This window comes from Gopherus flavomarginatus, chromosome 1 (genome assembly GCF_025201925.1).
Source record: "Gopherus flavomarginatus isolate rGopFla2 chromosome 1, rGopFla2.mat.asm, whole genome shotgun sequence".
In the NCBI taxonomy this organism is placed as follows: Eukaryota; Metazoa; Chordata; order Testudines; family Testudinidae; genus Gopherus; species Gopherus flavomarginatus.
Genome location: NC_066617.1, coordinates 180,080,890 through 180,107,457, shown reverse-complemented (window position 1 = coordinate 180,107,457; position 26,568 = coordinate 180,080,890). Strand labels below are relative to the sequence as shown.

The 26,568-nt window shown below is 47.1% G+C and overlaps 1 protein-coding gene across 4 annotated transcripts in view; it reads right to left on the bottom strand.

The window, feature by feature from the left end:
* The window catches only part of IGSF3 (immunoglobulin superfamily member 3), a 276,745-nt gene that overhangs the window by 40,099 nt on the left and 210,078 nt on the right, over positions 1 to 26,568 (bottom strand). For all 4 annotated transcript variants that reach the window (XM_050956908.1, XM_050956891.1, XM_050956918.1 and 1 more), the window contains 4 exons: positions 19,379 to 19,789; positions 16,373 to 16,762; positions 14,205 to 14,606; positions 9,539 to 9,943 (listed from right to left, as the gene is read on the bottom strand). In XM_050956908.1, the coding sequence (XP_050812865.1) occupies positions 9,539 to 9,943; positions 14,205 to 14,606; positions 16,373 to 16,762; positions 19,379 to 19,789 (1,608 nt within the window). The remainder of the gene's footprint in view (positions 1 to 9,538; positions 9,944 to 14,204; positions 14,607 to 16,372; positions 16,763 to 19,378; positions 19,790 to 26,568) is intronic.

Sequence of the window (26,568 nt, the reverse complement as noted above, 5' to 3'; positions counted from 1 at the left end):
AAAAAACCTGTTTTTAACGTATAAGGGGGTCGCACTCAGAGTCTTACTGTGTAAAAGGGGTCACCACTACAAAAGTCTGAGAATCCCTGCCCTAGACACTTGACCACACTGGCTCTGCACAGATATCTGGAGGCAGAATTTGGGCCTGTATCTATAAACACAAAGTGAAGCCTGTGGATTATAGCGTATCCTACCAGCAGCATCTGTAGAAGAGAGAGGGCAAAGAGGAAAAAGGGCTCAACAGGTAAGTGGAAGAGAGAATGCCAGTAGAGGGGAGACAGGCAGGGGTGCAGAAAACAGGATTTGATGCATCATTCTGGGGATAGAGCGTCGGGTGTCGTAGGCCACGGAGAAGAGAAGTATCTCTGGAGGGAGAAGGGAGCCAGAGCAGGGAAGGTGCATATGTGAGCTGCATGGGAGGTACAACTCCCATCAGTAAATCTGCAGGTTTGGAGGGTGTCTCTGCTGCAGAAGAAGAGGGGTATGGAAAAAAAAGGAACCTCTTGTACTGTTGACAGAGAATGCAAGGCCACTGGTTTTGTTCTCTTAGAAATGGGCTGTGATAGAGCACAGTTGTGGGCTGCACAGAGGCTCAGTCACTAAATTTTGTTGTTAAATGTGAAAGTGACAGAGAAGTAGCAGCTCAGTGGCAGGACAGAAGGTTTTATCACTCCAGTGATGAAGGGAAAGGAGCAAGGCCCTGAGCATCCAGCAGAGAGAAGGCTATTCTACATCGCAGTTACAGTCACCATTAATCAGCCCCTTCCTGCTGTTTGGTGCCCTGGCATTCAGAAGTAGGGGTCTTCTAAAGCATCCTTTAACCCCTTCACCACTGAAGCACGTGCACTGCTGCATACAGCTTTTCAGAATAAATGAGTTAAAAATGACAGAGTAAAACTGCTTTAAGATCAAAGCAGCAGAATAAAGATTGTATCCAGTCATGATCTCAGTTATGGTAAGAGGGCTTTAGATCAGTGGTTCTCAAACTTTGGGTCAGGACTCCAAAGTGGGTTGCGACCTGATGTTAATGGAAGGCAACGTGCAGGGGGGGCAGGGGGTCATGGGATCATGTGCCCGCCACCCCCCCCCACCCCAATTTCTACCTTCCATTTAGCACAGAGGTTTTCAATCTGCGGAGGAGCACCCTCCTAGGGGAGCACACCCCACAGTTTGAAAACTGTCACCTCCTGCCAGGAGTGGGTGGATCAGAAGCTGGTGAGAGCTGCCTGGCCCACTTGGGCCCTTGGCTCTTTGCACTGTGGGAGCCGGGGTGCTGGCTAGCTGGCTGCCCAGCAGTCCTCCGTGCCCTGCTCCCCAAGCCAGGCCGCCTCTGCACAGCCATGCACTCCCCAGGCAGAGCGGGCAGCATAGCTTAGAGTTGAACCCCTGATGCGCTCTTGCCTCTCCCCCAAAGGATTCTCGTGCTGGCAGGCGAGGGGCCCCCTGAAGCTGGCCCCCGCCTGCAAAGCCCGGGGGCTGTGAGCGGCTCCCCGAGGCGCTGGCTCGCCACTGTCCTGGTGCTCCTGGCTCTATGGCTGCTCCTTATGACAGAAACGCAGTTCAAGTTAAGGGCTTTCAATTCTTCAGCTAAAATTAATCCTTTAAGCAAAAAAATATGTGCAAGTGACTTATTCTGTGGAAAGTTACAGCATTTAAACTGGAAACTCTATTTCACATTTGAAAATAATTGGCTATTTAAACAGAAATCATTATTGCACTGTTTTAAATAAAAGCTGTAGATGCTTACAGTCATTAATAAGTATTGATAAAATATAAGTGCCTTGTTTTTTCAGCTCAAAGGACCAATGATGAGCTACTAACGTGAAGTTCTACAGTGAGAATTAAGCTTGTCCTCAAGCGAATTACTATTTCTTGTTTAATTGCTAGGTATAAGGTCACACAAGCTGACTCATCCTCAGAAGTGATGCATGGAGAAGTTACGTGACCCCCCCACACACACACCTTTAAATTGTGCCTCCTCCCACTGAAAACACTGCCTCTGCGAGACACTCTATAGAAAGGCAAATGATTAGTACAGTAGCAGTGGGGAGTACTCAATACCAGTCTCAGGATCCTTGCCAAGACAAAGCATGGCTCATCACTGTGAAGCATGCTCTCAAAGTAACATTAATGGACTAGCTTCCCTTTTCTTTAGTTCAGCTCAGCAACCTCCCCTACCCATTGACAGGTTCATCCTGACAGCTCCTAATAAACTAAACTTAATGGAGCAGTCTCCTGAGAGCTCCTGGCCGCTAATGAAGAGCCTGGCTTTCTTGTTTGCTCAACAGCTCCCAGGTCAATTAATCTGCCAGGGCCAGGCTTGCGAAAGGGACTCCTGGAGACTGCTGGGGTATCATCTCCCTCCACCCCCCTTCCCCTCCCACATTCCTTGCTGTCAAAACCCAAGCAAAAGGGGGAATTTATAGAGGAGGAGCTCAATCACCCCATGTGCCTGCTTCAAGATTAGTCATGAAAAAACAGACAGGCACAGACAGGAGTACAGGAGGTGGGAGGGGGAATGGGAAGGGCAAGAGAGGACGGTAAAAATCAATCCACAGAAGCAGATGCTGCTGCACTTCTATTAGAAGCTAATGGCCCACACGTATTACACAGTCTCCATGTCCAATCCAGTGGTGAAAGGGGGCATGCGTCTGTCAGAAGGCAAAGGACACCGTTAATTGTTTTCAATTTCAATGACCCCTGTACACAGGACATAAAGAGCAATTGTGCTTCCTAGTCCATTTTGTTATGCAAGGTCACTGTGGTAAGAGGAAGAGGATGGATTGATAGCAAAGAGTTTTCTACCACTGGCATCCAGATACCAGTAGAGTCAAATGAAAGCCATGGGCATCAAGCAGTCCGAGCATAGTGGTGTGAGGGGAGGGTGCAGGAAGGCATAGGTCTCTTGAGCTCATGTTTGCTGGGACCAGATAAAAAGAGGATGTGTAGATAAGAGGAAGGGGAAGTCATTGGCCACCTCTGCAAACCAACCTCCTTCTTAAACCAGTTCCTGGTTAACGTTGTGGCCTTTGCCAGCCTTCCTACAATTCAGAGTTGCTAGCCTGGATGTCCCCACAGGATGCATTAATGTACTCACGTGCCCCTGGGCAGACCAAAATTCCCAGTGGCCCCCATTTCTTCCCTTTGGATGAAGGGGCTCTTACCCTGGCTGCTGTGCAGGCTCAGAACTTCCCTTCCTAGGAGGAGAGCAGAGGGCCTTTCCCCCTGTGTGCACACGCACTTGTGTGACTAAGGACAGGAGTGCTAGTAGGATTGCTACGACCTACAGCCCTGATTTGCATGGATCTGTAGCACAAAACACTTCCTGATACTCAAGTCCTCAGTATTCTCAAAACCAAAGGAACTCATCCTTCAGCCGCAGAGGAGAAAGTTAAGTAAGTGTGTTAATGCATACGAGGACTGTGGCAATTTAATGTCACCACAAGACTTTTGACAACCTTCTTGCCAGGAGTCATATTCAAATGTCCTAGACTGTACAGACTCCAACACAGCCACTCATTGCATACTGCACTGACAGAGATCACCCGCCATCCTTGTCTGATCCCATAGACATGTCGCATCTGCATGCTGCTCGGAAATGTCGCACTCTGAATCAACAGTTCCCTTTGCCAAAAACTTGGCAGAAAGAGGCACAGTTTGAAAAAGCAATGGGAATGGAGAGGAATCTCCTTGCATCTACTAGCCTTGCCCTCAAGTTCCACCTTGCCCGTCCCGAATCTCCTCTCTCATCCAGAAGTATATCCACCTCTCTCTCCTGCTCCTGAAAGCAGGAGGTTGGGTCTTGACAAACTTCACCTTCAAAGCCGCATAAAGAAGAGGGATTGGAATGGGGTAGGGCTCACTCATCTCGTCTCCTCAGCAAGTCTAGCTGGGCCAATACTCAGCCTGCATTGAGTGCCATGGAACTGCAGGAGGGTCACTGGGGTTCACAAGGAACCTTAAGACTCCTCTCTCCCACTCAAGCCAGAGAGATTCAAGTGTGACAAAGAAATACGGTGCCTGGGCTCTGTAGGGCTGACTCTGCCCTGAATGATCACTTGCTGGCCAGCCTGGCAGTGCTGTCAGAAGGGATCAGTCATCACCTCCTTCCAGCTGGAAAGGGGAGGAGGCACTGGAAGTGAGTGCATAAAGGAGAAGATGGAGTGGAGCAGGGAGAGAACACCTTAAGGGACCTGCCTTTGGGACAGAGAGAACACACGTTTCAATAGCAGGAGAGAGCCAGTAACAAGCGGAAAGTCCCATAGGAAGGGCACAAGTGAAGAGAAATCCCCATGTGCACAGTCAGGGCTTGTTTCAAGTTGGCAGGAGCGCTGCATGCTGTCTTCGGGGAAGGAGCTAGCCTGAGTTGTCTTGTTTTATTGTTCTTTCCCAACCATTGTACAGTGGGCTCATGCCACTGGAAAACAAAGGGAGCCTTGAGAACTGTGAGGAAATGAGTGGAGCATTTGCCATCATTGGCAACACAGCAATTGTCATAGTGGATTCACCCAGTGGGTCTGTCCTGTCTCTGACAGGAGCCAGAACCAGACTGATTTGAACTCTGGTCTGCAGTGGCAGGCCAGTGCTGAGACTGCTTTACATTACAGGACCTCCTCTTCTCAGAGAGGGATATTTAGTGTCTTAACCTGCTCACTTGACTTGCCTATATGCCAACTGGGAGAGAGTGCCTGCATGGGAGTGCAACCCTCCTGTTGCTTTAGATCTCAGAACAAGATTTCCTGTGCTGTGTCATTGCACTGAACCAGCCCAGCCCAGTGAAAGTAGCACAACATCCTGAATCTCTCACAATAGGCCTGTAGAAGCAGGCAGCCCATACAGATTAGTTAATGAGTTTCCACTCTACCTGGCAATGCACCCTAGAGCAGCGTTTCTCAAACTGGGGTCTGCAAGGGCACTCCAGGGGCTCCGTGGGCCCCACTGATCAACTCCTCTCCTTCCCTCTTTCAACTCCTCCCCCTCCCTCCCAGCACCCCCTGCACACCCTTCCCCGGTATGCAGGAGGTGCTGGGACAGAGGGGAGGAGGTGTGCTCAGGGGACAGGGCAGAGAGGTGGGGAAGAGGAGGGGCGGGTGGAGTGGGAAGAGGTGGGGTGAGGGGCTTTGGGGGAAGGGGTGGAATGGAGGCAGGGTCTGAGCGGGGGAGCTTTGGGGTCCACAAAAAAATTTAAATAAAAATGGGGGTCCTCGGGTTGCTAAAAAGTTTGAGAACTGCTGCTCTATAGTGCAGGTGTGCCAGTCAAGCTGGAGAGCCCTTAGCCTAAGCAGAATTAGTAACATGGGGCGGTACAAGCCCTTTAATACTGTTGCTGCCACTGACAATCCCTCAGCCACAAACAGAAGACTAGCATCACACTCTTCTATTAGTGATAACAACCTCCTCCACATACTCTCTCACACAGAGCCAGCAGGCCATCTCCCATACGGCCCACCTCTCTCATAGCCAACAAATCTGTACTACTGTCCCTCTCTTGAGGGCAGCCATACCGAACCAATACCTGGCCTCCTTGTGGCTGTGGGTCTTCATGCAAAGGGTGGTGCCTATGCTGCCATGGATAGCTAACTCTGGGTCCAATTTCACAACCTCTCTGTATGCAGGCCTCTCCTCCAGACCTCTGTTAATGCTGCCAATTATCTGCACCCACTCACCTGAACTCGCCCTCAAGAGCTGCCTGCATTGTTTCTGAAGCATTGCTAGTTCCTTCCAAAGAGTGAGATGTGGGTTAGTGTTTAAAGGCATTGGCCTCACCTCAGTAGATAGTTCAGTGTGTTATCTCTTGGCCACTTCAGACAGCTGCCTACCAATCACATGACATACATTTCATTGAAACATTCTGTAATGAAGCTGAGATACGCTCAGATAACCATGCTGCCATTTGTACAACCGTCCACGAAAATCAATTATTCCTGCAACATAAAGTCAGGGAAGCACCAAAAAAGCTGGAATAAGAACTGGACTATCAAGCTAACGTAAGAGAAAACGGTACCATCTGACCATAGTAGAGTACCACATGGATGCGTGCACTCTGCTTTCATTATTTAAATACACTGGCTGCTGCAAGCCACACTGAAGAGGTCTTGCATCTGGGAAGCGACAACTGCACAAAGCGATAACCTCCCTCATCTTCTTAGCTCTCATGAGGAAGCTGGGCTGGGCCCGGACACTAGCTGGTCTGGCACCATCCCAGGAACATTCAGAGCACTGCAGATTTAGTAGCTGGCATTCTTACCTCTGCCAGCAACAAACCAGTTCCCCAGTGTGCTGTTGGTAGGATCATCTTTAGGATAAGACACACATCCCCATCTCCCCAATGAAACAAAAAGTGAGATCCTGACCTCCTTTGGTCATTAAAGATACCACAGTCCCTTTCTACGCTAACTTTCCTACTCCTATTAATCACCCACATTAGACAGAACCCCAGGGCTGTCTTCCTGAATTTTCAGTTTGATACAGCATTCTTCACTTCATGGCCAACATTTCTGGAGTGATTCCATGCATCGATAAACAGCATCTGTTATACCTCTATATCCTTTATCTACCAACTCACATATTAACTGTTTAGAAAGTGTTTTGAAACTGCGCTGAATGGTAAAATTAAGGCCAGTTGTCAGTGGTTTAGCGTTGTTGACACTTGGCTTCTAAGAACTGAGCTGAGATCACTTTTAGTCACTAGTGGACTAGCTGGCTTGGATCTGAACTGATGACATGGAGATTAATTTCAATGTCACATTATTAAACTTCTGAGCCATCCTGGTTTTGCACTTCAAGTTTGTTTCCACTAGGCCAGCAGTCCTCAATCAGGAGTTCCTGTGCCCCTGGGAGCATGCAGTGGTCTTCCAGTGGGTATATCAACTCATCAAGGTATTTGTCTAGTTTTACAACAGGCTACATAAAAGGCACTAGCGAAGTCAGTACAAACTAAAATGTCATACAGACAAAATGGGAAAGTGAGCAATTTTTCAGTAATAGCTGCTGTGGCACTTTTGTATTTTTGTGTCTGATTTTGTAGACAAGTCATTTTTAAGTGAGGTGAAACTTAAGGGTAGGCAAGACAGATCAGCCTCCTGAAAGGGGCACAGTAGTCCGGAAAGGTTGAGACGCATTGCACTAGGCCAAGCAGCTCTGCTGTAAAAAAGCTGTTCCTCCATACGTGACCTGATGGTAACGAGCCATCCACAGCCACATCTCAAAGTGGAGAAACTGCCTGACATTGCCACATGCTTATGAATGGTTAACACTGCAGCCACACACAAGTTATCTGAGTCTGCCAAGACCTGAGCAGCAGCCAAATCCAAACAGCACATTGCCTAGCGTTTAGCTGTATTGCCTCAGGTGTACTCTGCTGATCTCTTGCCTTTCTATAGCACCCCACCTCAACACACTTGAGGGACTTATTTATATATTGTTCACAACTCCCATTACTGCAGACAGTCACTTTTGGGGAGGAATGCAGCCGCCATTTAGTTTAGGACACGAAATGATAAATAGGATTTATTTATTTTTAAATGTAAGGTCAGCTGGACAAATACAGAGCTGGAATGTTGTGATATCAGAAAACTAAAGTTCAAGATTAATGCACAAGCTGAAGGATCTTGGAAATACATACTAGCCAGATTTGCACATGACTCATAGATAAGACTTCAGTAAAAAGTGGCATTATATTTAAAAAAAGGATGGTATCCTGTTGAATTTAGGTAAACAGAATTATTTACTTGAGTTAGGATTTGTTCAGGGCACTGTGACTGATGCCCTCTCTCTTGTACATAAGTAGCCAGGGCTCTGTTTTACTGTTACCTGAAAGCCAGCAGCACCTCAGCAGTGCAGGTCTCACTAGCAGCAGGGTGAGACATTGGTTAAGAACTGACTGAAGGAAGAGGGCTACCTACTGAATCACGTGCCCCACCTGGGTTTTCTCTGGAGATCATCCAGCCAAAGAACCAGCAAGACCTGACCCTATTTAGCTGGTAAGAGCGAACAGAACCACAACACAAACAACTGTGGCTTCAGGTAGCAGTTAAGGAGGCAGCTTGTGTCTTGGAGGCTGCCTGAGGCACAGAAATGAAATGTATAAGAGAATGCAAGGTGACACCAGGAGCTCAGCAAGAGGAAATGGGAGAGAAGGGACACGCCCACCTTCCCTTTTTATTCCCCTATGGGCCATAAACCCACAAACATTACACAATGCTCGTTAGACCAGACTTACGACTTGCCTGGGGATGTTTGCCAAGCAGCGTTCCGGCTTCAATTAGGAGATGGGGTGCGGCACAGATCACAGGCACACATCTCATTCGCCCTATTAATGCACCATTAGAGCTCGAGCGCCGCAGTAAGGAGGTGGTGGTTCCATCATGCAAGGCCTCTAGCTGACCTTTAAATCTCCCCCTGTGCGTGCTGTGACGCGGGCTTCTCTTCCCAGATGGCATTACTAGGGATTCGCTAACACACAGCTGCATTACAGAGAGGTGTGTTACTTCAGGGAGTATCTCCAATCAAACTTGCTTCCCAGGAAAATGAACTAAGAAGATTAGAGTCCCCATCCTGACCTCCGGAGCACCCCTGACAATAAGACACTTACTACAAGGCAGGATAACAGTATGGGAGTCAAGACAAAAAAGGAAGGAATTACTTGCAAGCAGAGAGAGGGATAGTGAAGATGAGAGCAAAGGCACTGCAAAAGCAGACTCTCATACTGCAGAGTGTCTGCTGACTCTTCCATGGATAGCCACACGCGAGTCGCGGAGGAAGGAGGGAAAAAACCCCACAAGAGCAAGGCATCTGGCTGTAAAGGAGTCTACGGGAGAGGGTGAATGAGTGGAAAAAAATTTCCAGTGCAAGAAGAACCTGGGCCATGATTTTCAGAAGTGACTAGTGATTTTGAGTGGCCAAGATGAATGAGCCTGATTTTCAGAGGACAGGTGCCCAGCATTTTCTGAAAATCAGGCTGCTTTTTGACAAGGTAAAGCTGGCACCCCAAAACTGAAGTATTCCAAAGCAAGCATCACTTCTGAAAACACTGGCCCTGCTCTCTAGCAGAGCTTGGCTATAAATGTAACATGTAACCGGAAAAAGCTACAGCACATCACTCACTGAGAAGTGCATGCAGACAAGTCTTGGTGGGTGTGTATACATAACATTCATAATGTCTGACAGCATGACTATGATTAGTACAAGAATAGCCAGGATCAGGGCCCCACTGCACTAGAGTAAGATACAAGATGCAACAGGTGGGAACAAACAAACAGAGGGAGGAAGAGTAGCAGTGAGAGGAAGGCCGGGTTACACACACTGACAGTATGTAAAACGTGCAGTTCTGAGGTGCTTTTTCTTATACATGTAAAGAGACAGTAATGTTAGTAGTACTTGCTGGCAGCCATAGCTGTACCATCACATAGTTGTTAAAGGAGTTTAGAGCTAGGAGGTTCTTGTCTCTGCCCTTTGGGGAAGGAAAGAGGGCAGAATTTGAGTCCTGTCACTTTCATGAGTTCTAATCCTCCAGGACATTGACCATCAGGGCTCTTACCTGGCCGCAGGACTCGGATCTCTAGTAGGTTGGAGGTTCTGTCTGCCAGTCGTGTCCAACTGCTGTTGTAGTTCTTCCGCCACAACTCGGCCACACACTGGTACTTGCCGGCCTCAGTGTCACTGGCCCGGCTGATGCTGAGGCGCACGTTGTTGCTGGACTCTGCCTTTTCAATGGCAGTGCGGGTCCGGAAGCCCATGTACCTGTCTCCCCACTGGACCCCACCATCCCGAGTGAAGGTGACCAGGTCATGGAATTCTGTGCTGCCCGCTGGCTGGAAGCGCCATGTCACAGACACTGGGACCCAGGACGGATAGTGCGGTTTGATGATACACTGGAGGTCAAATGATTCATTGTAGGTCACTCCTGGGGTTCGGGATATAGCTGTGACAGCAAAACCAGCCTCTGCAGAAAGAGAGAGAAATGAGTGAGACTGAAGAGAGTTTGGAGAACTCTGTCAAATGAAGCTTGCCACAATGCTGTGAATGAGAAATGGCTACAGCAGTGGTTTTCCAATTACACTCCCTGGAAAGCTACTGGTGCTTCTTGTTTCCCCTTACTAAGTTACCTTAAAAGCACCTAAAACACTTCAAATACAGTACTTGCTCCACAGGAACTTTCCAGGTAAGCCACTGCTGCAGTGCGACAGGAATAGTATTTTATTTCCAACAGGAGGGGAGGTGGTTCCTGCAGCCCTGAATGGGAGGGGAGGTGTCTGTGAGAACCTCTCTTCTAACACATGGTCCACTTGCATACCAAGCAGCACACAGCTGTGGCCCATGTGGCATCCTCATGGCCATACAGGTAGTAAATATATTGTGTAGCCGTGGCCCACATAACACACAGAGAAGCTGCATATGCGGCCCACAATGGTAAATAGGTTGAGGACCACTGGTCCACACTATCGAAGTACTGAAGAAGACCTGGAACACCGAGCAAATACGGAGGAAGCTGGTAATCACAGAGAACCTTCACAACAGCCAGACCTACACTGTAGAAACTGGATGAAAGTTTGACCATTAATCTCACAGCATTCAGAGCTTGATTCAATACCCACCTCTTGGCCCAGATTTTCCTGCAATAGTAAAATTTTGTATTCATAATTTTTTCCCTGCCGCCAAATCCAAGCCTACCTCCTGGTGGCACTGAAGGGGTGACGGGAGGGGAAAGAGGGGACACCTTATTGGCATTTATACCCTTGAGAGGTGCCCATTGCTCTAGTATTTGAGCACCAATATAAAAACCTTGGATAGAGAACCCTTGAGTTAGAGTGAGGACTCTCTGGTTTTAGTCTTTATGTGACTCAGTCACCTAGGCCGTGACTCTCATTGTCTCTCAATTACAGCTATATTTGTATAAAATATATAGTGTGTGGATGGGTATATAAATGTATATAATACATATTTTCTGGATTACATTTTATAGAGTTTTTTGTTTTGTTTCAGGGTGTTTTAAAACTAACACAACATTAAGGTGTGAGGACATTATATTCTTAATTAACTGTGGTAAATTCAGAATTTAGAAATTTTATGAAGCCCTCAGTGTAGCTCTGATGATGCAGTTCCATGCATGGATCCAACCGAAGCAGAAATATCTGATATGTGAGAATAGATTATCAGCCTACTAAATTCTGTAAATTACTGCCAAAGAGAATTCTTCCTTGCCTTGAATGCAATATCAAGACAGATTACAAACCCATGGAAAACTGGCCAGGCAGCAAAAGGAGGGAATAGTCCTTGTATTCAGACTACTCAGGAGATGGTACCTTCTGACCTTCGGGTTAAACAGACATTAATTAACAATAGTAGGCAGATGGGACATTAATTGCAGTGAGCAGATTAAATTCCACATGCCAGCCTTGCCACAGAGCAGCCACTGAGATCTCTGCACACTTATAGCAAATGGGCTCAGGAATCCTAATAATCAAAAGACGTCACCATGGCAGGGTTCTGGGCCATGTAATTACTGCAAAAACAGGTCAGTCTTTGGGATTCAGGCTTTTAGAAATGTGTTTAGCGATTATCCAGGAGAAGAGGAAGAGGCCCAGTGAGCTGCCCGCATTGCAAGATCTTTGTATCTCATCACCACATGAAGCGTTGCAGCCACCCTACCCAGGGAAGTACATATCAGGCCCAGTTCAGAGCATAGCCAAGATGTCAGAGGTGCCAGAGACTGAAGGTGTAGAAAGCTGGTTTAATTTTTACAAGGTCATCTGGTCTTGTAAAATTAGGATTGGTCTGTATTTAAAAATTAAATGGACCAAACTTGGTCTCTAAGGGCTGTGAAAAACATTGTGAGCCATAGTTAGATTGGCCTAGCTCCCAGAATAGATGCAGCTACATTGAGAGAAGAATTTTGCTGTTGGCTCAGCTATCACCTTTCAGAGAGGTGGCAGAAAACCCCTTCCGTTGATGTAGGAAGTGTCTACATTACAACAGCACAGCTGCACTGCTGTCGTGGCAGCTGTAGTGCAGACATGCTCCTTTGCCTAGACTAAGGGTATTACGAAAGGATTTCTCGACTGCCATGCAGGAACCAGATCTGCATTCTCAGACTCTCAACTCTCATGTGTACATTACATCCAAGTTAACAAGCAAACAGCTTTTTTTTACAGCAACCAATTGCCCTGACAAAATACAAAAAGTGGGGACGGGGACGTGGGGCTTCCTTTAGTGCCATGTTTTCTCCTCCCATCAGTTCCTGACCCAATGAATGAGCTCTGTAGAAAGCAGTACACTTGATTTGTTCACTGACTTAGGATCAAGGAACTATGATCCTTGCTAAGCAGAGAGGAGACTTTTTTTAGTAACTAGGGGAAGACTGCCCCCACCACAATATCTCTCTCTCAGCAGATTTTGTGAAAGCTTTTCCCCTCTCCCCCACACTGATCTACCAAGAACACCTCAATAGTGGCCTGCAGCACACATGCTATTTCAAGCTCTGGGACTTCTCACAGCTTTCCCTGTGGCCCCTTAGCTCCAATATGCAGCATTCCTTATTATTCCAGCTCTAGGAGTACCCTTAACACAACTCTGCCCATGTACACATCATCAGAGGACAGCTATTCCCCAATGGCTTGCAGGGCCAAGATCCCTAGCACTCTGCAAAGTGGCAGGGCCCTCATGTGTTCAGAGGCTTTTAGTCTCTGGCTGTAGTAATAAAAAACACTACCCTCTTTAGCACATGCCATTCGAGTATCACAAAGCACATCACAAATATTAAGAGGGGGGGGAAATATCAGACTTAGCAAAAGGATGTCGGACATTTTCTCCTTCAAATTTTATTGGGCTGTAGTAGCACCTCTTGGTTATATAAATAGGAACTAGTTATGACCTGTCAAACTGAGATTTCTCTGGGAGAGGGAACTGCTGTGGAAGGTCAATTTATTAATTTTTAATTGCATTTTCTGGAACTACTGGGAAGTTTTACACAGCTAACTTTCAACAAGTAGAATGAATTAATGAACGTGACACTCACATTTTAGAACTAGGTCATTCCAATTACCATCTTGCTAACTTCCCCCTGCATCCCATTCCCGCTACTCTTCAATTCTGGCATGAAATTAGCTGCCAGCTTCACCAGACTACACAAAATAAAAATTAAGATCTTCAGCTGATTCTCAGCTATGCTGATTTACACCAGCTGAGAAACTGACCGTAATGCTTTATTACCCAGGATTCTTGCCAGCTTGTATAAGATCGAAAGCATTGATTTCTAGCTCTAGACAGAATAACTCTTAAGAACAGGTCAAAACTGAAGGGGAGGAGGGAAAAGCAAGATGCTAATCAAAATGTGACATGATTTTAAAGGTCTTCGTTAATACTGTATTGCACTGGAAAGCTGCGAATCCATCCCAACTTTCCAATCACAACATACAGCAATTGTTTATAGCCCTGGCATTTTTCAGGTTATCAGGCTTTCAAGAACAGTCACTAGTTCTTCAGACCTGCATGGCATTTTTGGCACTGGTCTGGCACTTAGTATAGCAAGATGTAGACAATACCAATGAGAGTCTACATCCATGCAGTTGCCAAAATACCCTTGGTGTGTTTTTTACTCTATTCAACACTCAGAGGGATTAGTTGTGAGAACAGGGCACTAGCAATCAGGACTTCTGGGTTCTAGTCCCACTTGGCTAAAACACTCAACTGTGTGGCCTTGGGCCAGTCGCTGAGGGCCTGATTTTCAGATGTGCAAAGGGCAGCTCCTGCCAACATCTGATGGAGTTGTAGGTGCTCAGAATTTCTGAGAGTCAGGCTCACAGTCTCCCTGCCCTTCACCTTCCTCATCTGGAGAATGGAGATAATATTTATCTAGTCCACAAAGAAGTCAGGAGGCTTAATGTTCACAAAGTGTTACAGAAGTGCCAAGTGCCATTAACCAGCCTATTTCCCACCCTGTCTCTCTAATGCCACACGCTGGAGTTCCTGGGTAATGTGACCTGCTGCACTCCTAGAGCGAAGCTGTCTACAGGTACATTGATTCCCACTCAGAAACAAGCTTCCCCCACCAGAAGCATGCCCCTCCCTCTAACTCTTAGCTCTGTAGCCACACAGCACAAGCCAGCAATGCCTGTGACCACCTCCTGACTCGCTGTAATCAAAACCCCATGAGGGTGAGGTGCTGGAAAGCATTGCACAGACACCACAGTGCCACTGGTACTCACCCAGAGCAGTGACGGACACGGGCATGCTAGCGTGCCGCTCCCCAATCATCTGCCACTCCCCATCTTGTGTCCGTGTCCACTCAGTCACATGGCACTCATAGTGGCCCTCATCTGCCTTGACACTGTTGAAGATCTCAAGGGTGAAGGAGCCAGGCCGCACCTGCTCCATCTGGATGCCCCCATAGCTGCTACGTTCTGAGTAAGAGGGACCCGGCTGCAGCGTGCCGTCTCGATCCAGCCGCACAACATCACTGCGCCTGTTCTGCTTGTCCACAAGTTGCCAGGTGACGGAGAGATGGCTTTGGGGCCCAAATCCCGAGCGCACACTGCAGCCAAAGCGCAGGCTCTCCCCCTCTAGGACATTGCTGGCATTGTTGGTCATCTCCACGGAGATGCTGGTCTCTAAAGAGACAGAAAAGAAATGTGTGCACATGGAAGAGATGATTATACTCATCCATTTGCCAATATTCAAGAAAGGTAGAGACTTGGGAAGGAGTTCTTCCAAACTTAGGTGCATGAAACCACACACACATTGGATCTGTGTGTGGCTAACGTGTGTGCGCAAATATCCAAAGCATGCACATGGGCAGTGACTTGCTATTGAGGGACTTGTGTGCCTAAGCTAGAGGAGGGCCAAACTTTGAAAATCTGTCCCATTATTGCCTGTGACGAGTCACAATGTCTTCTGATCACAGGTCCAGGACAAGACCGCAGAAGAGGAATGTGCTGAAAGCACGAGTGTTACTACTGGTACTGTAACTCCGGTTCTGCCAAAAGGCTTCCAATCCATTGATTTCCAACAATCACAGAATTCTGATCGTCATCTTGCCATTTCCAATTCCTACCCAGTTTTCACAGCCGTTCTCTCACAAACTACTAGAGCTCATTATCAATGCTTTATGCCATCAGAAAAGTGGGATCCTGAAGTTTCAAGAGATATAAAGAGGTATGGCATGATTTTCACAGGTGCCAAGTGCTGGTACACCCACTGCTTTTTGTGGGAGTTGCAGATGCTTAGCACCTTTGAAAAAAACATTAAGTCCTGTTAGTTTGTTTCTAGCACTGGTGGTTATCAAATCTCACATATGTAATCTGTTACAGTTCTAGTCTAGAAGTGCTACTTTTTAAGCATCAGTCCAATCCAGGACTTCTGGCTAGTGTAATTTTTAATCCCAAATGAATGAGAGTCTATGCTAAGAAAGTAAAGGACTACAATTGACCCTTACTTCAGGACAAATGGCTTCAGAATAAGCTGCATCTCACTACATGGTTAATAAATGGGAGGTAAAAATTACACAAAAGCCTTTTTCAGCTACTCCTTTGTTTGCTCAATATATATTGTTGGGTTAACTTTGATGATACTTGTGTGGCTTGTCAAAGTTATCTGAGTTGGAGAGAAAGAGCAAGACAAAGGAAACGAATGAATCAGAGGGCTAGCTCTTCTTGCCCTGTCATTTCTGTATTTATCACACCCCCTCCGACACAAACAAGGCGTTCAAACAGGGTCAGACAAGAATGTTTTCACTAGGCTGGCTGAGTGAAGCATCCAGTGACAGAGTTGGATCTTTGTGCTAAAGAGTGAACGGTGGCTTGGGAAGGATGCAATTGTTTCTGTTTCTTGGCCCAGGGCACATCCCCTCCGATCTGAGGAGCTGATGGGATCTCCTGCAAGAGCACCAAAGCAAGGGCATCTGAGCAGCAGGCACTAACATATTTCCAGTGGCTGGGCTGCATCCTGGATGAACTGGGAGCTGGTTTAGGAGCAGCAGAACTCCCAATTCAGCCTTTTAAGATGGGGCAACACCTTAAAGTTCCCATATTCCTGCTGGGAGATGGGAAGAGTAGGAGAATAAAGACAAGGTTTCCAGCAAAAATCCCAAACTCCCTTCTCTGCTATCAAAGAAAGAACTACAACCTGGGGCAAACACCAAGGCAAGGGCCAATTTTTCCATCCTAAGAACGTGAGTAGTGGATACCTCCCTCCCCAGCCTTTGAAGATCTTTCTAGCTGGGTTTCTAAGCCTCACCAAACAAACCTTCACTGTGCATGAACTTCTCCGGTTGAGGTCCCACCCCAAGTGACCAAAGCTAAGTTTCTCAGGCAGTCTGCTTTGCATGGGAGGGCACACAGAGACAGCACCATGCAGGAGCATGCCAATCTCTACTTACTGAGGGGCAAGACTGTGATGGGCGTGTTCTTCGGCCGCTTGCTCTCCTTATCAATGAAGTCCCCTGTCACCGTCTTCTCCCGCTCTGTCACCCGGCAGTTGTATTTGCCGCTGTCCTCCAGGCGGAGGCGGTAGATCTTTAGAACAAAGACATTGTCGCTCTCCTTGGCTACCTTGAGCTGCCCCAGCGCCTCGCGCTGGGCAAAGTCACTGTTGAGGACAGGCACAGCGTTGGGCCCTAGGCTGGCTATCAGGGAGCTGTTGAAGGCCCACGAGATGGAGAAGTAGCGTTCTGGGACGTTCTGTGCCTCCAAGATACACCGGAACTCCACAGGCTCACCCACTGTGTATGTCCGCTTCTCTGTATCCAACCGGACACTGAACTCCTTATCTGGAGACAGACAGACCAACGCGCAGCAGCGTCACTGCAGCATTGCACCTTTGGAGGGGACTCTCACCCAAGAGCCAGACTGGGTGGCAGGACACTTCCATGCTTCATTTTAACCCACTTCTCAGCGCCCCACTCCCACACCCCCATGTACACTGCTTTCATGCCCCTGCATCCCTCTCTGTTACCTCTGCCATTAACACACTGTCAACACAGTACTTAAGCAGAGGTGTACAGTGCATGCAGTTGCTACCTGGGAGAACACAGTTCATCTCACTCTCAGGAGGAGAAGCAGCCAGCTGCTTGGTGTGCAAAAGCTGCAAACACAGTCAAACCAGGAGCAGGGGAGAGGAGGAATAGCTCATTTCTTCTCAGCGTTTTTGTATTAGAAGTGCTTTTATGGTCAGAAGAATGACTCCAAAATATACTTTCTCAATTACCCTGACCCCTTATATAAAACTGTACAGACACCCCTTTGAAGTGAGTACTAGTTCTGTTTTTCAGAAACTGGGATCAGAGCAGGGGAGAGGGGGTTAGGACACGGGAGGGGGTGCAAGTTCCGGCCGACACTTATATCAGGCAGCTCCCGGAAGCAGCAGCATGTCCCCTCTCTAGCTCCTACGCAGAGGTGCGGCCAGATGGCTCTGCGTGCTACCCCATCTGCCGGCGCTATCCCCACAGCCCCCATTGGCCACAGTTCCCGGCCAATGGGAGGTGGAGAGCTGGCACTTGGGGTGGGTCCAGCACGCATAGCCCCCTGGCTGCCCCTAAACCTAGGAGCTGGAGAGGGGACATGCTGCTGTTTCCGGGAGCTGTACAGGGCCAGGGCAGGCAGGGAGCCTGCCGTAGCCCCTCTGTGCCACCAACCAGACTTTTAACGGCCCGGTCAGCAGTGCTGACCGGAGCCACGAGGGTCTCTCTTCAACTGGACGTTGTCATAAACAGATAGCTAAGGGTTAATGTCTCTTTCACCTGTAAAGGGTTAACAAACAGTGACCTGAAACACCTGACCAGAGGACCAATCAGGAAACAAGATACTTTCAAATCTGGGTGGAGGGAAGCCTTTGTTTGGGGGTTTTGGGTTTGTGAGTTGTTCTCTCTGGGCCCTGGACGGGACTAGAGGTGCAACCAGGTTTCTGACAATCTCCCTGCTACAGTCTCTTATCTATTCAGAATTGTGAGTAAGAAAAAAAAGCGGTTATAGTCTTTTAATTTGTTTTTCTTATTTGCAGATGTGTACTTGCTGGAAGTAGCTTAAATTGTGTTTCTGCTGGAGAAAGCTTCTTTCTATTGTCTATAAGCTATAAAAAACCCTGTAACTTTTTACTATCTAAATTGCAGAGATAGACCTTTTATTTTTTTCTTTCTTTTTATTAAAAGTTTTGCTTTTAAGACCTGTTTGATTTTTTTCTCCTAGTTAAGGCTCAAAGGAACTTAGTCTGTATATACCAGGGAATTGGTGGGGAAAAGAGAAAGAGAGCAGGGAGGGAAAGGTAAATTTCCTCTTTGCGTTAGATTCACAGAACTTGAATCTGTATTGCCTTTGGGAGAAGGGGGAGAGAAACCTGATCTCTCTGTGTTGTATTTCAAGGAGTTGAAGCAGGGTATCTCCTAGTGTACCCAGGCAGGAAAGATCTGGGAGGAGGTAAAGACGGGGGAGGTAATGGTTTATTTCCCTTTGTTGTGAGACTCAAGGAATTTGGGTCTTGGGGTCCCCAGGGAAGGTTTGGGGAGACCAGAGTTTATCAGGCGCTCTACTCTAAGTCCTGATTGATGGCAGCCTATCAGATCTAAGCCGGTAATTAAGCTTAGGGGAATTCATGCTAGTACCCATAATTTGGATGCTAAGGTCCAGATTTGGGAATTATACTATGACAGACGTTCCGGTCGAAAACCAAACACCTGCAACACTAGGATATTCTATAACTGAGAAATCCTGCAGAAGGGAACACTGGTGCAGACCCCAAGCCTCACTAGTGAGAGGAGTGCACTCCCGGGGAGAGGGAGGTCTCTGGACACTCCAAGGACATAGGCCAAAGAGATTAGCCACTTGCAGTAGGAAATGTAGCATGATAGGAGGCCTGTTTTTAGAGGCCTCTGTTTGCCAGAAGCTGGGTATGGGTGACAGGGAATGGAACACTATTACAGCACATCTATTGACATTTGTCCTTCCTACCAGCAACAAAGCTGTTTAGTGGCAGGACATTCTCAAGAGGGTCACCAGGTCACCTGAGGTTCCTCCCAGGAAACTGTTAAGGAGATCACCTCAGATGATTAAACACACTGTGACAAAGCACAGGGAGAGAGCTGGATTTTGAGGTAGCCAAGGCCCATAACATCCATGGCTTTCTCCTGTCTAGTGTTAAGAATGACTCTAGCAAGAGGGCTTTCATGACTTTCCTAAGGAGACTCTTCTGTAGTCAAACCAAACTTGCCTGATAGCAGCACACACAGGCAGCAAGGCAAGGAAGGCTGAGCTAGTCACCCACTGGCCTGCTCAATACTGAGAAGTCTCTTGTAAGTGGAACTCTCAGACATTCCCTGCTCTCTCCCTTATTGCAGCACTCACTGCTCCTCCTGATACCTGTCCAAGAGAAAGAAAACCCTGCAGATACCGACCAGTAGCTTGGATGTTGACGGTGGTGCCCTCAGAGCGCTTGCGGGTCATGGCGTACCAGGACTTGTCAGGGTCCTGGATCCACTCCGCTGCCTCGCAGTAGAACTCGCCCTGGTCCGATGGCTGGAGGTTGTAGACGGTGAGCCTGGAAGTGGTCTCTCCCACCTTGTCTAGGCGGACATTGCCGGTGGCCTGCCTCTGCGCGTAGGTGCTGCCTGCCCGCAGGACAAAGTCGCGGCTCAGGGAGATCACCTCCACTGGAGGCTCGCCCACTTTCTGGCGGTACCAGGAGATGGAAAGGTGACTGTGTTGAGCTGTACTCTTAGACACCTCGCATTTCAGCTCCAGAGAATCACGCTCCACTTTGTTTAGTGTCTGTGGAACTGAGGTCACTCGCAAGGAGTCTGGAATAACTGCAATAAAGAGAATGAAGACAGGGAGGAGATGAGAAAAAACAAATCTTTAGCGGTAGCAACATTAAGAAACCTCTGAGCCAAGGGAACGACTAAAGGCTGGATTCTTTAAATGAGCACTGCAAAGAAGGTTTCTATTTACAGTTCCAATGGACTCAGACATTAGAGATGCAAAGCCCTATTAGGCCACATCTAGTCCTCCCCAAAGCCCTCAGCCCATGCAGATTGTTACCGACAGCATATTTTCTGGTGCTTCGTTTAGTCTACTGCTAAATGCCCCCAAGCTACCATACGGGGGGCCTTCTATCACTTCCCTTGGGTTACTGTCACATAGCTTAATAGATCCTACTTACTGTCGAGGGCACTTATCAGATGCAGCCTACATTGTCCTCTTAATTCCATGCCTTCACTCTTTGTCATATACCTCTGGACCATCTTTAATAATCACTTCTACCTCTCAAAATATTTATAAGTCATTGCTAGGACCTTTGCCCCCTGTAAGTCATTGTTTGGCCAAGTAGACATATTTAAGATCTTTCAATTTTCCCTCTCAAAAGAAGTCAAGAGACAATTCTTCTCTCCCTTATTTAGGTCTGTCCACATTTTAACTCCCTCAGCAAAATGGTGTTACCGCATTTAGAGGACGCTGGCTCCTCTGAGGGCAGCAGTGCAACTACACAATAGTCAATTGCCTGTGTCCTCCTTGGACAGACAGACATCAGGGAATTGGCAATAAAGCTATTAGACACATGTCAAGTTGATTTAGCAAATGGACAGGAAATAAATGCCATGTATCCCATTAAGAAATAGGAGTCATTTCCCCACTGTTTATTTCTACAACAAAGATTAGCCATGAAAGCGAAACACAGGGAGAACCAGGAAGAGGGAAAGATAATTAACAAAACAGGCAAAGAGTCCAACTTGAGAGAGAAAAATCTGTTTGCACAGAACCCACATCTTCTGGCTACTTAACAGAATTTCTCCCACACCTCCCCTTGCCCTCCTTTCCCTTTATGCCGAAGGCATGGGTTGGGGATGGAGATGGGAGGAGACCACTGGATTTGAAGGGGCACCAATGCCAAGCCCAAAAGCACAAAAACATGTAGGGCAATGCAGGGGCACCGTATTAGTACTTACATCTACTTTTGAATTCATTTTTTAGAAACAGACTATTTCAAATTGACACGATCCTGTTTTAAAAAGGGAAAAGTTTCTAGACTGTCTGCAAAAGCAAAGTATCAAAGATGAACAAAAGGTAGAGTGGTAACAGAGTTATCTTCTGGAGCCTACAGATCGGCAGCACCAATGACTCTGCTGCTGCTCATAGCTTTCATAAGTACCAGCAGAGTTAAATTAACACGTCTCTGGCCAGTTCTACAGCCGATACTGTGAGTTGCAACCAGTCAGACACTGAAGTTATTTGTGGGTGAGGACTCAAATAATGAGAAAAGGGAGGGATTAGCAAGGACGTGGAGAAAATGAAGGAGAGAAAACTTCTCCTGTCCAGCAGGGAGAGGGGAGGTGCTTCCACAGTCATTAACTATTTACTAGCCAGAGACTTATGAAAATAGAATCCCCAAAAGTAGGGACAGTACTGTGGTAGAAATCCCTTTCTTACCAGATCACTGCCCCAGGATATCAGCAGCATATCTCCCATTATTTTCTCACACATTGCCCACTAGGTAGCAGGTGTGCAACAGATTTTTCAAGTCCTGTCCTACCCAGGTGTCTGAGAGTGAATTAGTCGGTTTCCCCTTGTCTTTGCCTTTAAGCTCAGCAATGGCCACTACAGGCAGCAACTAACTTATTCACCACACTTTCCTGATGAGATTTAAATTTCTCATTTAAAACTCATCTGAATAAATTTCCAGAGCAGCTCAGTTCCTCTCTTGTAACTGTTTTATATTATTAAATAAATTAAATCTGATTGTCGTCTTGCTCAAGTCTCCTTCCTGCTCTGCTGCCTCAAAGGAGGATAGCTTTGCACTGGCCTCCATGGGATACAGATCAAGAAGTGGAAATGGTTTGGAGAAAAAAGCTCATGACACTTCTACACTAACTGTGACCACTGCAGTACCTCATGACATCACTTTCCCGAGTCCTTCCTTTACCTAGGTATTTCCATATTTATAACATATCCATCACTGAGCTTTGAGGGCTCTGCATACCCCCCATTATGACATTCTTGAGTCCCCATACAACTTTGCCAATGCACCTCAATCCTGACCAGCTAAATACACTGCTGTTCCACTCCCTGCCTATGAGGGCTTGTCTACACTTACGACGCAGCTGCTTAGAGAAGACACTACCCCCGCTGATGCAGTCAGTGTGACCCCCACCTGCCTGCAAAGCAGTAGCTATGTTGATGGGAGAAGCCCTCCTGTTCACACAGCGCTGTCTACATGTTGCTTAGGGGTGGGGATTTTCCACATTCCTAAGTGACGTGCTTATACTGACAAATTTGTAGTGTGGACCATGGCTTAGTGAAAGCCACTGAAAGTCCTAACATACAGGAGTTGCTCAATCTGTGAAGTGAGCCAGATTACACTCAGTTAGGGTGCATGGGCTGGGCCTATAAAGTTTGGGTCATGCTCTCCTCATACACTACAGCAGATCTCCCACTGGAAAAAAAAAACCCAAGTGGTTTGTAAAAAAAGACGGATGCTAAACTTTTATATTAGTAGCCACACTTGAAGCTACTGTTGCATTCAACATCAGTGAGAAAAGGACAATACATGGCACTTCTAGGACCATGGGCGTCCTTTGTTTATTAAGCCAGAACAGCAATGGACCTGATTCCAACATGAATGCTGCAGTGAGGAACAATGGTGAGGGAATAAAGGCAGGACACAGCGACAAGGCAGCTGGGCAGCATATTAAGGGGAGCAGGGAGAATACAAGACCAGGTGGCCGGGCAGCATGCCCAGGAGAGAAAGGAAGCAGAAAATCATGTGCAAGGGGGGAGGACAAGGACCAGGCAAGAGAGGAAAGAGGGGCTAGGCAGCAGAGAAGTGTGTACAAAGGAGCATGGACAAAGAGATTAATCAAACTGATTGAGATCTCCTACTGCCATTCTGGAGCCAAAAGATACTTGGAATTGCTAGAGTTGAAAGTGTCAATTTTTTTATTGGAAAAAAAAGCAAGACAGCTAAAAATACAGGGCTCCTTAATATTTTCCATGCCAGTAGTTAACATCAGGAGGTATATAAACCACGGAGAGGAAGGGAGATGGTCCCTGAGGCACTCTCAAAGACACAGTCCATATTATGGAAAAGTTTGAAAACCAGTGTAATAATAGGAGCCGCCACTAGGTGGTGTCAAGATTTCTGCAAGAATTGTGTAGGCAAGAGATTCTGGTAAAGCCCCTCTGCCCGACTGATGAGGAGTGCTGCCGAGACAAATGCTTTAGCTTCTCTTGCATTTGGATAAAAATATCTATCTCTTCCCAATAAATCTGGAAACAAACTTCATTCACAAAAGCATCTAAACACTCCACAGAAGTGTAAATATTAGCCCACTGTGGGATAAAACATTAACCCTATTTCACAGCTAGGAAACTGAGCTACTGAGAGGTTAAGAGACTAGTTTAAGGTCTCACAACAAGTTAGTTGCAGAACTGGGATTACGTACGAGTTCCTGGCTCCACTGCCTGTGCTTAAATCACAAGACCATGGCATCTCTCGGATATTAATCTCAGAAGGGAAGAATATCATGTATTTTGCTACCAATCCCATCTGCAGCAGCGCCCCTCGTCCCATGCTGAGACATTGGCTCAGTACTGATAGAGCTATGGCCACCAGAATGGCCATTCTTCCACATTTTCGCTCATGACTCCACAAAAGATAAGTCATCTACAAAAGAGGTGTGATCATGTGATCTGCACACCAGAGGGAAACCGGGAATTCACCAACATTTTGCGGATTTAGGCAAATCAATAAACCTCAACTTCTCCCTCTGTAAAATGAGGATAATGCAACTCTAGAAGCAGCGTGGGTTGGTGGACGAGACACTGGACTTGGAGGCAGGTCAGAGGCAGAACCAGGTATCGAACCCATATTTCCTGTGGGTGACTGTGGGCAACTCCCTTCACCTCTCTGCAAATTCCATTTTCCCTCCCACACTTTGCTGTCCAGGGCAGGGACCTTCTCCTTACTGTGTGCATGCAGTGCCTAGCACACTGGGGGGGCCTGATCTCAGTTGGGGGTCTATGGGTGCTACTGTAATACAAATAAACTGACAACCACATCACCTCCTGTTTTCTGCAACATAATTACTTAACATTTTTACTAAACTTCAAGACCTTTGACAAACAGTGTAAAAGTGGTATGTACTCTAGGACACTATCCCAGGTCCATGGCTGCATATTCCATATAGCATGGATGGGTCTGAGTTAGCTAAGAGCTAAGCAAGGACTATTTAGCCAAAACATAACCCTCCTTCCCTACTCCTTGGAAACCACTCTCTGCCTGAGGAATACTAGGGAATTAACGTGAGTTCAGTTCCCATCTGGCCCATTACATCCTGCTGCCCCACAGCAATCCCATCTCAGATTTACTAACCTCCCCCCGATCTCTCAGGTTGTGCTAGCAAGACACAACCAAGCTGTTCAAGATGAACTGTAATTCAAACACCAATTTAGAGGGCACAGACATAGGCTGAGTCACTTTATTAACCACAGCATAATACAACTGGCACAAAGATTTAACATTTAGTTCTTAGCCCCCGAAAACTGCTCACCCTTCTGTGACCACCAGAGATGTCCCACAGTGCAACACTCTGTGACATCATGGATATCAGAAGAGTTTGCAATAGTATGAGAATAATTGGAAGGACACTATTCCTGGGGGCATTCTGTGCAGAAATCTGTGCTTACCTCTGCTCTGAAGCTAGCTTTACAGTTTGCCTTAATGGACTTCAGCAGCCCTCACCACTCTAAAATGAGAGCCATGAGGGATGATGTAGCTGCCTTATAATGGCAGAGAGGTTCAGAGGAGACAGGGCTCTGGCATTTGAAGTACCTCAAGGTAAGCAGCAGACATCAGATGCAGCTGCCTGCTCCTGCCTTTCTCAGACACAATCCATACATCCATGGTATTGACTTCCATTCTACACAGTTGTCATAAACAGATAGTTAAGGGTTAATGTCTCTTTTACCTGTAAAGGGTTAAGGAGTTCAGTAAACCCGGCTGACACTTGACCAGAGGACCAATAGGGGGACAAGATACTTTCAAATCTTGGTGGGGGGAAGTCTTTTGTTTGTGCTCTTTGTTTTGGGGGTTGTTCGCTCTTGGGACTAAGAGGGACCAGACGTCAGTCCAGGTTCTCCAAATCTTTCTGAATTAGTCTCTCATGTTTCAAACTTGTAAGCAATAGCCAGGCAAGGCGTGTTAGTCTTATTTTTGTTTTCACAACTTGTAAATGTTCCTTTTTTGCTGAAAGGATTTTACCTCTGTTTGCTGTAACTTTGAACCTAAAGCTAGAGGGGGTTCCTCTGGGCTATATGAATCTGATTATCTTGTAAAGTATTTTCCATCTTCATTTTACAGAGATGATTTTTACCTTTCTTTCTTTAATTAAAAGCTTTCTTTTTAAGAACCTGATTGATTTTTCCTTGTTTTAAAGATTCAAGGGGATTGGATCTGAACTCACCAGGGATTGGTGGGGGGAAAGGACGGGGGATGGTTAATTTCTCCTTGTTTTAAGATCCAAGGGGTTTGGATCTGTGTTCACCAGGGAATTGGTGAAGTCCCTCAAAGCAACCCAGGGAGGGGAAAGTTTTGGGGGGGACAGAGAATGCTCCAGACACTAAAATTCTGGATGGTGGCAGTGTACCAGATCTAAGTTAGTAATTAAGCTTAGAAGTGTCCATGCAGGTCCTCACATCTGTACCCTAAAGTTCAGAGTGGGGAAGGAACCTTGACAACAGTATCCAAAGACTTGCATACATGTAGGAGGGACAGTGAGGAGAGAGAGATACCTAGATTAGCATTGTAATCCTCTCAGCCCTTGTTTCTGGTAATTAGTTGTTTGCGTCAATCTATACCAGCTACAGCACAGCAGACAAAACTACTGCTCCCCCTCCCTAATCAATCAAAAGACATACGCAGTGAGGAAAACACAGCTGCTTACATGGAGAATGTGATAAACTCCCTAGAGGTCCCCACTGAGAGTGGACAAGATTGAGCAGAACATTCTACAGGGACATGCACCTGGATTGATTTTTTTGGTTTGTTTGTTTGCTTGTTTTTAAAAGTACGGCCCAACTAAAAAAAGATGGAACAGGAAAAGCTGGGCAGTTAAAAGAAAGCGTTGTTCCTATTTCTGATGCACTAAAGTAAAACTGTCTTCACATGCAACATGAGTCCCAGCTTAGCTTACGCTTCAGAACCCCATAATCCAGGCAAGGGAAAACTATGGCACGTGGGCTGGATCTGGCCCGTCAGGGCTCTCGATCCAGCCTGTGGGATTGCCAGCCCATGGCACAGGGAGTGCTAAGGCAGGCTCCCTGCCTGCTCTAGCCCTGCGCCGCTTCCGGAAGCGGCAGGCACCACGTCCCTGCAGCCTTGGGGAGGGAGGAGAAATAGAGGGATCCATGCACTGCCCTTGCCTCCAGGCACTGCCCCCGCAGCTCCCATTGGCCGGGAATGGGGAGCCGCAGCCAATGGGAGCTTCGGGGGTGGTACCTGCAGGCGAGGGTGGCACACAGTGGAGCCGCATACCCTACCCCACCCCCTGGAGCCCCTGCAGGACATGCTGGCCACTTCCAGGAGCGGCATGGG